The sequence below is a fragment of the Lepisosteus platostomus genome, chromosome 13, assembly GCF_059453375.1.
Source record: "Lepisosteus platostomus isolate fLepPlt1 chromosome 13, fLepPlt1.hap1, whole genome shotgun sequence".
In the NCBI taxonomy this organism is placed as follows: Eukaryota; Metazoa; Chordata; class Actinopteri; order Semionotiformes; family Lepisosteidae; genus Lepisosteus; species Lepisosteus platostomus.
This window is the reverse complement of record NC_142623.1, coordinates 40,267,885-40,280,727: the sequence shown is the minus strand read 5'-3', so window position 1 is coordinate 40,280,727 and position 12,843 is coordinate 40,267,885. Positions and strand designations below refer to the sequence as shown.

Below are 12,843 nucleotides of genomic sequence, written 5' to 3'. Positions count from 1 at the left end.
CGGCTGGTTCCCTGTTGCGTTACGCCGGAGACCCGGGTTCCCGCCCAGGTGTTGCGGGACAAACCGGTGGGGTGGAGCAGCGAGGGCACGAGCCCGCGCGGAACAGCGGTGGTCACGCTAGGACATCTGTGAACATCTAGTGCTGTATTTCATTACTGAAGTCATGAATTGCCCCAAATTGTGGAAGCCAAAGGCATTTTAGGATAATATGTTTAACATAACATTTGTGCAACACGAATTCAATACAGGGCTATGCTGACTGAGAAAGTCATAGAATGCAAATGACACATAGTCAGTTTTAAATGTAACTATTTGAGATGTTTTTTTTCTTTCCAGGAGCCTTCTGAAAAAACTGTAGGAAAAATGATTAAAAATCTAGAACAGGTGTAACAACGCGATCGTGGGGGGAGTGGCGCAGGGCACCGGTATGAGTCGACACTCAGAGGAATTTCGGTCCCTATTTAGTGGGGTCCAGCCTGGGGAAAAATAAATGCCTGGGACAGCAGTATCCAGACTGGACCCCGTTAGATAGGGCAAGACAGGGCAAGTCCAGTCTGGATACTGCTGTCCGAGGCATTTCTTTTTCCCTAGAAAGAAAAGGAGCGCGAGGCCAAAACAAAAAAAGAGACTTAATCTGTCCCAGTGGGACAGGCAGGACAGGAGAAAAGGAAAAGAAAAACGACGGCCTTACGCTGGAGTAACAGTCCTCTCCGGGACTGTCGCTGGAAGATTCTCCCCTTGCGGGGGTCTGCTCCTCCCTCCGGGGAGGTGCTCAGTGTGTCTTAAAGGTCCCCCATAGCTGCAGCTCGTCCTTCCTTAAGTGGGACAGCTGTGGTTGCTAAGGCAACGCGTCGCCCTTAATCCAGGGCCCCGCCTCCACACTGAACACGCCCCTGCGTTATGCCATGCGTGGGAGATGCTACATTGCAGCATTTTGTTCCAATGTGCCCCTTAATTGTTATGTTTATCCTGGTGATTGTCAAATCAATATTTACACATCCGATTGAAGCAAACTCCTGCGATGGACTGGATTGGAAAGTTGGTTGGTTGAGTATCCCTCTCTCAAAACAGGGTAGGCACACAGAAGCTAGTTTCAGGGTTCATTTTGTTCATTCATTAACATCTAAGTTAAGTGTTTTAATTCCTTTGATTTCTTTCGGTATTATATAATTTTTTCATTATGTAACTGAGATCATTATTGCTTTAGTTGGACCAATTTCTCAACTTATCTCACCTCTTCAGGTGCTTCTGCTTAAACTGACCTAAAAAACCTTAAGACACTGGCCCCTCTGGACTGAAGCTGGTCTGCTGTGCAGTTAATGCTCTCTTTTGGAATTACTGTTGGCGACAGGGTCTCATGAAAGGTTTGGAATCTATAAGTAGCTATTAATGTAATGCACACTCTGAAACAAAGTCATTAACAGTAATTACACAGGATTTTCTCAGTCGATACAATAAAGGGATAATTATCATGATTACATCGTTTCATCAGCCACCCACCCCACCTTTCTGTAGAAAAGGATTGGAACTTCATTCTGCCATGTGATGTAAGCTTTGAGTTCATTCTGATGGTTTGTGAACTCAAAATGGAGCAGCAAGCTAGAAGCAGTCCTGGAAAGGTATTCATGGAATTTAAATGGGTTTTAATTGAGTCGTCACTTTGTGAAAAAAATCGTTCTCCCCAGATGCACTCATATACTGCAGTGGGGAGTATGGTTTTAAATACTACAAATATTACTTGATTTAAGGTTGGCAAAAAACAGAAATTGCTCATCCCTCAGGACAATGTGAATGTGATGGGAATTAAACTTTCTGTTCTGATCTATAGTCACATTTCTCTATTCCTTCATAGATAAGTAACTTATAACATGCACACAGCTTTATTTAAATTAGTATGGTTTATTCGGCTAAATATACAGTATTACATTATCTCAGTCACTTTTACACCTTGTTCTTTATCTCTCATGCTCCATCATGAGGTCCCTGTAGCCAATCAGAAATTATCTTTATGTTTAAACACAGTACAGAAGTATTGTTTTATTGTTTTGATTGCCCTATTTTTCTATAGTTAGATATCGCTGATTTTGACTTTTGCCTGGTAAGTCCTTGCTTGCTTGCTAAATTCTCTACAGATTTTAATTTCTGTGAAACTACCTTTTTACAGACTGAATTAATTAAACTCACTTCACGGTGTTCGAGGCCTTGTAAGGCCATTCATTTTCCAAAAATAGGAAGACAGCATCAATTGAAGAACAGATCTACAAAGCACATTAAAAATGTATTGAAGCATAACATACCGCAAAGCTGTACTTTATTTTTTCCTTCTATCCTTTTCTATTCATTTTTGTCTCTTGTGTGTATTTGTTATGCATTATTAATCGGAAATAACAATCAGGCAGATATCATGTCCAACTTTCCTTTTCAGCTTTATTGGTCTGGCTGTCTATTAATAGTTGCCAAGCTCAGGTAGCTGAAGAGATTAAATTCTTCTTTTGTTTATTAACACAAGATTAGTCAGACTGAGACAATGCTCAGACAACACATACTGTAGCAGTAATAAAAATAATAAACTTTCTGTTGTAGATTGCAGCTTAGAAAAAGCTTGTATTAAATCTACACAGTTCACTGAACCATGATGTCTAATACAGTGTTAAAAACTACTTGATTTTTGTATGCCCACATAATTGTGCACATATTAAAAAATCCTTTATATTGAATATACATCAAAGAGTTTATATAATCAGGCTAAATGGAATATGCTAAGCATTTAGCATAGGTAAAATTAATTTGTACAGCACAGCAGATTTTGTACCCACAGACCCTGACAATTGTTAGGAGAGTGTATATTCCACAGGATCAGAGAAGATCCTAGACAGACGTCTGTGTCGTATAACTTGACCTTGAGAAACAGTGTATTGTCACATTGTTCGGGGTACAGTGACGTGTGTGAAACAACGGCCATCTTTTCCATCTTTGGTCTCATGATCAAGCAATACTTCGAACATACCACAGCCTTCCTTTACTCAGAGTGTTAAGCTATGTCTTGTTTTGAATTTTGTCATTACCAGGCGTGGCAGACAACGTCTTGGACAAATAAATATTTTTGGAAGGACTGGAATATATTTTGTACCGAACCAGTGGTAGTCAGTCACTTTTTTCCTCAGGCCTCTTCTGTACAAAACAAGGTGACCAGACGTCTCTATAGTTGGTCCTTGGATGCCTCCTGTCCATTAGAACTAATTCATTTCTAATTTTTGCTCTTCCAAGCTACATTGAGGGGTGTAAAGATTAGACCTATCAAAGGGAAGGTTCTTCTTTGGCTCTGTCTGCCTACCGTTTTGATTTCTTGCAACCCCTGTATGTACAGGGGTCTTACTCAGTTATCATGTGCTCTTTAATTATTCAGTAGTGGTTCTGGCAGATTTACATAAAACATGTTTCTAGTTGTTCGCTATTTATTTTTTAAAGAAAATTATAACAGGCTTTATGTTTATATTTCTGTCTTTAAGTGAAAGACAATTACTGTTAATTACCAAGGACCACAAGGCAATTTATTTTAGAGCTTTTATCATGACATTTTAATTTCCACATGTTAATACAGAATGCAAGTAAATAAAAGTCAGTAACCTTGCAGTGACTGATTATGAAAAATAACTGAATGTTGAAAAGATCCCTGATTAGACCATCATGTCTTAAATATGCATCCTCTTTTAGCTGGTCTTTTTAAATCTAACATTTAAGATATGCCCATTGGGAACAGGACATTGTATCCTAGAAAATGCTCAATTGCAGCCAGTATAAGAGATTGGGGATTTGCTTTTTAATATGAATGTTTTTTCATTGGTCTTTGTATGAGTGATACCAGAAATTATAGTAGCAGTTCCATATATCACAAGGGCCCCTAAAGAACATTATCTTTATAATTAATATTAACCTTTCCCCACAGAAAAACATTTAACAAAGGTAAAAGGTGTTGAATAATGAGATATTGCTGAAGTTCCATAGTATCACTGTTATAGATATTGAAACTTGTAACTAAGCCCCAAGTGGGTTATGCATCACACTGTATATTCAATTATGTATTTAGTATTTTTTGAGAACTGAAGATACTTGCCTGCAAGCGAGTTTATCCTGGATGAGGATAAAATAATAGTAATAAGCAATAGGCATTCCTATTTAGTAGATCATGCTCAACAGCTAAAGCATGGATCCCCCTTGCTGACATAGTTTACTGGATGTTTGAACCCCTACAGATACCTCATTTTAAATTAATGTCCCAGTTAAAGGCAAGGTGACTTTGCTGAAAAATGTTTAGGTTATATTGAATATAACCTGTAAAATATACAGAGAAATACATTTAGTATTTATTATTATCCTAATAATAATTCCTTGCATTTATAAAGCACCTTTTATACTGAAGGATGGACCAACAGGACTCGATCCATCGCTGAAGTGCAGCTTCCTCCTGGGTGAACCCATTATACCATTACGCAGCAGCAGACCCACTACAAAGCAGATCAGCTGGAGACGTGAGAAACTGTTTCACCAGCTGAATTACAGGGAGAACTTTAAAAGGGGCCAGATAATGCAGATCCAGAGTGGAATTTCGCCTGGATTCTGAAGTTAACACTCAAAATCGTACAAATAGTGCTACGACCTTGAGTCTGGACCTTCGTTAAACTGCTCATCTGCAAGATGGCACCTCCTTCTTCACAGTGTCACAAAGCTGTGTGTCCAGTGTATCAATGCTCCAATACTGGAGCATTGGTATGAAAATCCTGGCCCAGATGGGAGAGCACCAGCTGCTGCTTCACTAAAATATGCAACGAATTTACAGTACTTTAATTAAAAGTTTGTGAACCCCAGAGATAAATATGGAAATTTCATGACATATCCATGATAGCTGCCTTCAATCCAAAAACAGTCTTGTAAATGCAGATGTACAGTTCGTGGTATCCATTTCCACGTCTCTTGATGTATGAGTTATACAAACAATGAGTATTTAACGTACAGGGGTTGTGAAAAAATAAGTGAACCTCTAGTTTCATGAGCTCAGTGAAGGGAATATTTAGAATCAGGGGTTTAAATAATTAGGTGGATCTTGGGGGCAGAGTTTGTAAGGCCCCACCTCCCTGTATAAAGATCAGAAACATTGTGATTTTGGTCTTCGCCATACAGGTCGGTGGAAACAATTTATGCCGTAATTTAAGGAAATCTCTGAGGACGTCCGAAAAAGAGTTGTTGATCCTCAACAGTCTGGAAAGGGTTACAAAATCATTTCAAGGGACTTGGGGCTCCATCCCTCCACTGTCAGATAGATATGAATGAAAGTTCAAGCCCACCCTCGCACGAACCCAGGAGTCATCCTACCTAGGCAGTAACACCTGTTGAGAAAAGTATGCACAAGCCTGCATTTGTACAGTGTCATAAAACACATCACCGGAAGTTTTGTTGGCTTGTTCTGAATCGCAGAACATGGCGCTGCGCATACTTGGAAATTTCGCCTATTTTGTGATGTAAATTGGCAGTTTTGCACGTTACTTTGTACATTTTACTTTCTTTGTGGTTTGAAATGCACTCATCAATGCTTTCTAACCCCGAAATATAAAAAAAGCGTTGCAGTTCCCCTTTGAATAGAGCTCTCTTCCTAAAGAGTTAACTAGCGTTTCTTTTATCTAAGATTAATAATGTGCCAAATGGGAAATACGTTTTATAAAAATATTTAAACAACGGATGATAAAACAGTAGTGGGTTATTGAAAGTTGCTCACTAACTGGAATATCAGGTCCGAAGTGAAGAGATCAGTACACATAAATAAAACAGGCGACTGTTTATTAGGGTATAATTTAATTAAATAATCAAAAGCAGTATAAATAAAACCAGATATATTGCACTTCAGCTAACGTTGTGATATATGAATTGTAATGTTAATGGCACAGGAGAATCAACAATATACAAGCGTTGGCTTACAGAATATTTAGTAACATTTACTGTTATACTGAATATTTCCAATTCAGTAGACTGTTTTAGTAAACTGCAGGAATTATTGCATAACTATTTTAGGGACTGATATGATATTAAATATATAGTTACTTGAAAGTTTTACTTAGGGAAATGCAATAATTCACCTTTCTGGCAATTATCATAGTGTTTTATTTTTAAATGTTTCTGATAAGCTTTCAGTGTGCACAAGCTGTACCTGTGAAAATATAGTGGGATGTTTTGTCATTTCGTCTCATTTGTGTGTAAGAATAAATATCTTTTTTTAGCTTTGAACCTAGAATTAATTCTGTCTATAATAAGTGTCAAAAAAATTGTCAGTGTATCATTTTGTTATATGTGTGTGTTTAATAGAAATATTTACAGATTTGTCTTTTATTTCACTCAAGAATATAAAGTATAAATATAAAAGATGACAGGCATTAAATATAAATTAGATTTTGGTTGTACTGACTTAACATGTTAGTAAAAATGTTTATCATTTTATTTTTTATATAACTCCAGCAGAGATACAATCAAGAACAATACAATATTCAAAGAGTATATCAACAATTATTTTTATTGCTGCATGGTTACACAAGAGTGATAAATAAGAAATATGCACCCAACTTTGAGAGTGCATTCTCTAACTATGCATGTAGTACATATATATCATACGGTATACATTGTATTACATAAATATTAATGCAATGACAACCTACACAGAAAGAAGTGAAGGTTAAATAGACTCTATATGTGACCTGTTTTTTTTTTTCAAACAGGCCCTTTCCCTCTATCCATGACTTTATCCCTCATCAAGTGCATTTAATGGTACTGGAGTGATCAAATGATCCCATAGTCCCTGAAATACTGTGGAGATGGATAAATTTTCTTGTATACTGTACCTACCAACCACAGTATTCTCCTGACTTTAAAGATGGCAGTATTTGGCAGGCATATCTGGAACAAATGTAGAAAAAAAAAGTCTGTGAGAACAGGCAGATATCCGAAATTTGCCTCCCTCCAAAACAGATTTTCCTATCGCCATATACTGTATTGTGTGAAAAACGCACACTTTCACACATACTCCCACAAACAAACTCCTATGGGGAGATTTTGGGGGTTCTTTTAAAAAGCCTTCTTGTTTTTACCTGCTAATACTGTTCTGCATTGTTCTGTAGTGACGTGCACTGCTATTCATCTTCCAGGGCTTGTGTGCGTGGGGGTATGTGTGGGAGTTTCAGTTGTGTTTGTTCTCGAGTGAGTTTTACACATGAACCAAGCCATTCATGAGGGAGAAGGAGGTCTGAAAGAGTTCTTATGGAGGTACCTTTATGTCATCTCCTATATTGCTACTTTCATTCTTTTTTCACCTCCTACATCATTCTACCCTTTGTATTAGGTATCCACTAGGATTTTCACTAGTTGTTTCTGCTTGGGAACACTGTCGGAAATTAAAACAAAACTTAGAATTCCTGTCTAAAAAGACATTTTTGAGGGTTGTTTTTTTTTAGAAAATCACAAGGGATTTTATTAGATTTTTTTGCTAGAGGCTTAAATGTGCAGCGCAGCAATATTGGACTCCAGTGCAATCTGCCTTCAGTTTGCTTCTCGACTGTATATGCCACAGAATCATTTTGAGAATAATTGTTAAAAAGCTTTTTTTTCAGAACAGTTTACATCCTAAATCAGAATGTAAGCTTAAGAAATAAAACAGAAGCGGGAAACATACATAAACGGACATGCAGACGAAATATCGTAAAAAGAAAACCTATTTCTGAATTTAAAGACTTCAAATATTTTAGGTCTAACAAACAAAACAACAACATAAAACTGTGGCATTAAAACTGGGTCTCCAAATTCCAATGTTCGATTGTCCAGTTAGTTCATGATGTGAAACCAGTTTTTCTGAAAGCAGTTATCCTACCTGGGCTCAGAGAGTTTTCAGTACCATTGCATTTACAAATTTGATGCCTAAAAGAGTCAGGAGTGAATGGGCAAATTTTAACCGCTCAACCCCTTTCACTGAGCATAAAAACCTATTTTTCCCAGATTACTATTTAGGTAAATGGTTTTATTCCAAGAGGTGCAGTAAACACTCAGGAAATACGAAGATTGTTTGTTGTGATCTTCTACAGTAGCATCGTATTGGTTTTGTTTGTTAATAAAGTTTGATCTCTTGCTTGGGTACTTTAAACAAGGACTGATGTAAGTAGAATGCTCCAATGTGACGTTTGTTAACCACAAATAAAGGAAGAAACCATTACTGTTTCTTGGAACATTTTATTCTTCGAGCTTAAAGGCCACTCAATCCTAGTAGTTACAATAATTTAATAAATGTATCACCAACCAAGGTTTTTAAATTGTTTACTGTGAAACTACAAGTACAAAAACTGTTAGTCTTTATGTTGTCTTTCAAAAAAATATAAATGAATCTGAATGTTCTGTGACAAAAGCAAATTCTGTGGGAGACATTTTTGAATACAGATTCTTTGTGTTAGACTGTTCCTTTTTCAAAAAGACATCTCAGCATTCGAATTTCTTCAGGTACATACAGTATATAGACTAAAGCAACATTTCCAAAATAAATAAAATGTGTAAGATTGCTTGCTTTTATGAAAAGATCCCAAGGACAGCACTATACTGTATGTCTACATTGGTATATTTGGTTTGTCTTCCTAAAGACACTAGCTTATCACAGCAGTGCCTTATCTCTAAAGAATGAGGTAAGGTGAAAATGAAAAATCACAGGCTGGGGAGATCAAGCAAACATAAAAATGTGTGAAAAAATACAAAAAAGCTCAAATTAACTGTCACAGCTTTTTTGTTGGGTGATAGACTGCTTCTAGAAATTACAGAAGGTAAAGTAACCTTTCTCATTTTAGGATTGCAGGCCTGTTTGGATTTTCATCAAGAAATGTACTAGAATTGTGAAAACGAATTTTTTTCCCCTTGCATTTCCATCCCCTAATTATGGTTACGTACTGCATAAAAAGAAAACAGATTTGTCAAGGACAAAGTGTAAGTGTTATCTAAATGCATAATCTCAATTTTACTTCTGCAGCGGAATTAGTCCCATGTCAGTATTACAAAGTCTTACTTCTTCAGCTTGTTTGCTTATTAATTAGCAAAAATATAAAATAATTTTATATATTTTTTCTAATACCAAGTCCATTTCAGTCTGTCAAGACTGCGGCATTTACATGAGATCATAGGGAATTTGTCTCTCCTCATTTTGGACCAAGTTGTTGTCCAAATTCCTTGATGGCATCTGTTGCTTTGCCTGCAGCTGTGCCTATGGCACTCTGAGTCTGCTTGGAGGCCTCATCTGCAGCTGAAAATATAAACAGAGAAGCCTTGTTTGAAGTTTGATGATATTTCAATGGGGACCCTTTTTAAAAAAAATAATGCAGAAGCAAATCTGAATTAAGCATAAGAAATATTTATTATTGCAGCTACTGATCACAAGCATACAAACCCAAAACCCGATTATTTTCTATTGTTGTGGTGATGTCATTGCAATTGTGACTCCCCTGCACTGTTACATAACCATAAGCTCCACCACTCTTTACTAAGTATACCACCTGAGTTTATGACATTGTGAGCCCCGTCAATTGCACAGGGACTTTGATTTGAAACACCACTTTGAAGAGCAGCAGCAATATAAAACTGAACGTGTGTCTGATTCCAGCTGTCCTATACTGCACATGTCTGCTGTGCAAGGCACATTGGAGAAGGCAGATGAGTGAGTGTCCCTGTTAGGCCCTCTGTTCACCTAGTGAATTGGATCAGTTCATGCCTGGATGACTAAGCCATCTCGGTTTTGGTTTGCATGCCTTCCCATAACTGGGCTACACGATGTGCTGAAGCAAACCCATGGAGGTTTTCCCTCTCTAACTCAAGGGTATGACGGGGGATGGTCTATGGGATCCCTGTGGGTTCCTGGTCGAGAACCGGTCCTGTATCACGCTGCTTTGAAGGACGGATAACCTGAAAGCTCAGCTGCTGATTGCTCAGTCACTGCCCTACCACTCTGCCATGGCCTTGCACGTTCAATAATAACTTAAATGTATTTAGGTAGGGTGACTTGCCCTTGACAGACAAAATGAAAAGGTAACTAGTGTAGGAAGTTTGAAAATGGAATGTACTGTATGAAACTCTCCCTACTTTCTTTAAACGTCCACAAAGTGTATTTGTTAAAGGATTTAGAAATCCCTAGGGTTTGAAAAATCGGTTTGGCCATGCAGGTCAGTTGTGAAGCTTGGTAAACATAACAACAGATGAATGCTGGCAGTGGCTGAGCTGGTATAATGGCAGAGCTGGTACTAGAAGAGATATACCCATTTTTGTTGTTTCTTTGGATGACTCTGCCACCTGCTGCACAGCCTCTTGTGCTGCTTGGACTGAAATGCAAACAGAGAGAAATAAATTTCATTTCTTATGAAAATGCATTGATTCTATCAGTTGACCTTTTGCTTTGTGCAGTTAATTATGTCTGAATGCATTATGTCATTCCTTTTACAGCCTATTTAAGTAGTACATTATGATTTATTCTATTCTAATTTGCAAAATTCTTCACATGTCTAATCTAGGTAAAGTCCTAGATATGCTCAGTCTAAAGGACGTGTTTTTTTCTGAAATATGAACATAATTCATTTAATTTGTATTGCACTTTATTACAAAAAGTGCCTTCATAATTTTAGTAAATGGATTTGGAGCAGTTGGACTGGCTTCAAAACACTTTAGAGCAGATAGCTGAGTCAGCATGTGAGCAACAGAGGAGCAAGTAAAGGTTAATTCCACTGTGAACAGTAAAAAGAAGACTTTTTTATGGGGAAACCATTTTTTGTGTTTTTTTTTCCAGCATAGAATTAAACTCTGAATGTTCCTTCATAAAAAACCTTTTAACAGCCAAAGTTTCTCCCAGTTTGATGAACGACATTAGACAGTTTGAAGCAAGACTACACATGTAAATGACAAGACATGGTTGAAAAACAGTACAGCAACATTAAGCAACGCCTGAATGATTTAAAGAGTTAAAATGAATAGAACAGGCATTGTGAGCTGTCATTTGAATAAATATGTTCTTCAATTAAAAAAGCGACAATGAATGCTGTTTGTTTTTTTGTCCATCAAGGTGTGCTCCCTAGTTCCTGTCGAAGTTATTGCAATGATAAGTGAGCTGTTTGTTTCATTTTGTAGCTCAAGATCATGTATGGTGTTCCACATTACGAGGCCAGTTTTAGGTCTCTAAAAGAAGAAGGAAAGCTTTAATTCTCTTTCATTCTTTTCTCCATAGAAAACAGTAGTCTCTGTCAATTATGTTATCTTCATTTGCTTTGTACAGTATTACGTTTTGGCTATTCTTCAGATTTTGATGTTTATTTAATATGTGTATTTCTGCAGAAAGTTTAGTTTAGACTAAAGCTACATAAATTCCTTAATTCAATATCTAATGATGAAAGTAAGTTGTTGTTGGCTGCAGTGTAAAGTATGAATTTCAGACTGACCTTTTCCTACAAGAGGAATGTGTTACTTAATCCACTAACCTTTGCTGTCATCAGTAATCTAGATAGATGGTTATATTGATTTTAAATGTGATAAAGATTATTTTAAATTGTGCCTTATAATATTTTTTGAAAACAGGAGACTGAAAAAACAACAATATAAAAAAACAAAAAAACTCCACTAGATTTTAAGCTAACTGAGCTGTTTTAACAACGGCATATGACTAAATATTTCCTAGTCTTGGTACTGGAGAACAAATGTGTCTTTGTTTTCATTCCATTTAGTATTTAGGCTTGCTGAATCTTTAAACTATTTTTAAATATTTCGAACTCTTAAATAATTTTAGAATAGGTTAGATTAAACCCTGTGTAAAATGCTTGTTTTCAGAACCCCTCCCGATAACAAGGGTTATTGTTTAAATGACCATCTGGATTTTAACTAGTGAGTTAATAAAACTATGAATACCTGAAATGATAGTTATTGCACTTACTTTATATATATCTTTAACTGATAACTGGTCAAAGTTTGTTCAGAAAGCTAAGAGAAAGAAACAATCTCTTTGAAAATGAGATCTGAGTGCACAATATGGATAAAATCAAGCAATTGGTTACATTAACAATTCAATCATTTTTAATTAAGAGCTCTGCTGAAAAACAAAAGAGACAGTAGTATTCTAGGATCCAGAGTGGGAACAACTAACATAGGAAAGGTATACTCAAATTCCAGTTACATTTTTTAAAAAATATCAATATGTGGACATATGCTGTTGTATGTTCTAGGGTTGGACAACCCCAGAGATGAACTTTTCAGAGGGTTTTATGGGTCACCCTTAAGACATCAATTTCTACACCCCAAGAACAAATCTTAACCACTTACACTGATGACTTATTCAATTAAGAAGCTTGGAGAACTTTTGTCATAAAAATCTAAAACGCGCAAAGCCGACAAGAAGTCTTCAGTCTTCTTTTTTTTCCCCCGTGATCTAACGTTTTGCAGGTGACAACAGCTTAACGGTGTGATGCAACAACGAGAAGGGAACTCTTAAAAAAAGGTTCTGTGCCATGAAGTGGCCTTAACACAGCATTTCCACATGGACAGATGTCAACATTAGACCTCAGACTGGAGTTGAGAGATAGTGGGATTCAGCGTTAGACGTTTTCTTACCAGCAGAATCTGTGACTCCCTTAGCAGCTGCCTGCGTTGTCCCTTTGAGTCCTTCGAGAGACTTCTTCACAGAGGCCATGGCTGATAGCTGTTTGGCTTCAGAACTGCCCTGGCATCAGGAATGCCACTCACAAAATGCCCATTTAATACCCTCCCCACTGAAGCCCCTGGGGGCAGCCAGCCTGAGCCAGT

General features: G+C 37.1%; 1 protein-coding gene across 1 annotated transcript; it reads right to left on the bottom strand.

Moving 5' to 3' along the window:
• Nucleotides 1–8,246: 8,246 nt before the first annotated feature.
• adirf (adipogenesis regulatory factor) lies at nt 8,247–12,816 on the bottom strand. The gene is made up of 3 exons (XM_088604617.1): nt 12,652–12,816; nt 10,320–10,382; nt 8,247–9,313 (listed from the first exon to the last, which is right to left on the bottom strand). Exons 1-3 carry the CDS (start codon nt 12,728–12,730, stop codon nt 9,210–9,212), a joined length of 246 nt encoding a protein of 81 aa, XP_088460743.1. The 5' UTR covers nt 12,731–12,816; the 3' UTR covers nt 8,247–9,209.
• Between the last annotated feature and the right edge of the window lie 27 nt (nt 12,817–12,843).

Coding starts and splice junctions, on each gene's coding strand:
- adirf (XM_088604617.1), bottom strand. CDS start 12,730: ATGGCCTCTGTGAAGAAGTCTCTCGAAGGACTCAAAGGGACAACGCAG. Junction 10,383..12,651: donor GGGAGTCACAGATTCTGCTG/GTAAGAAAACGT, acceptor TTTGCATTTCAG/TCCAAGCAGCACAAGAGGCT. Junction 9,314..10,319: donor CAAAGAAACAACAAAAATGG/GTATATCTCTTC, acceptor TTATATTTTCAG/CTGCAGATGAGGCCTCCAAG.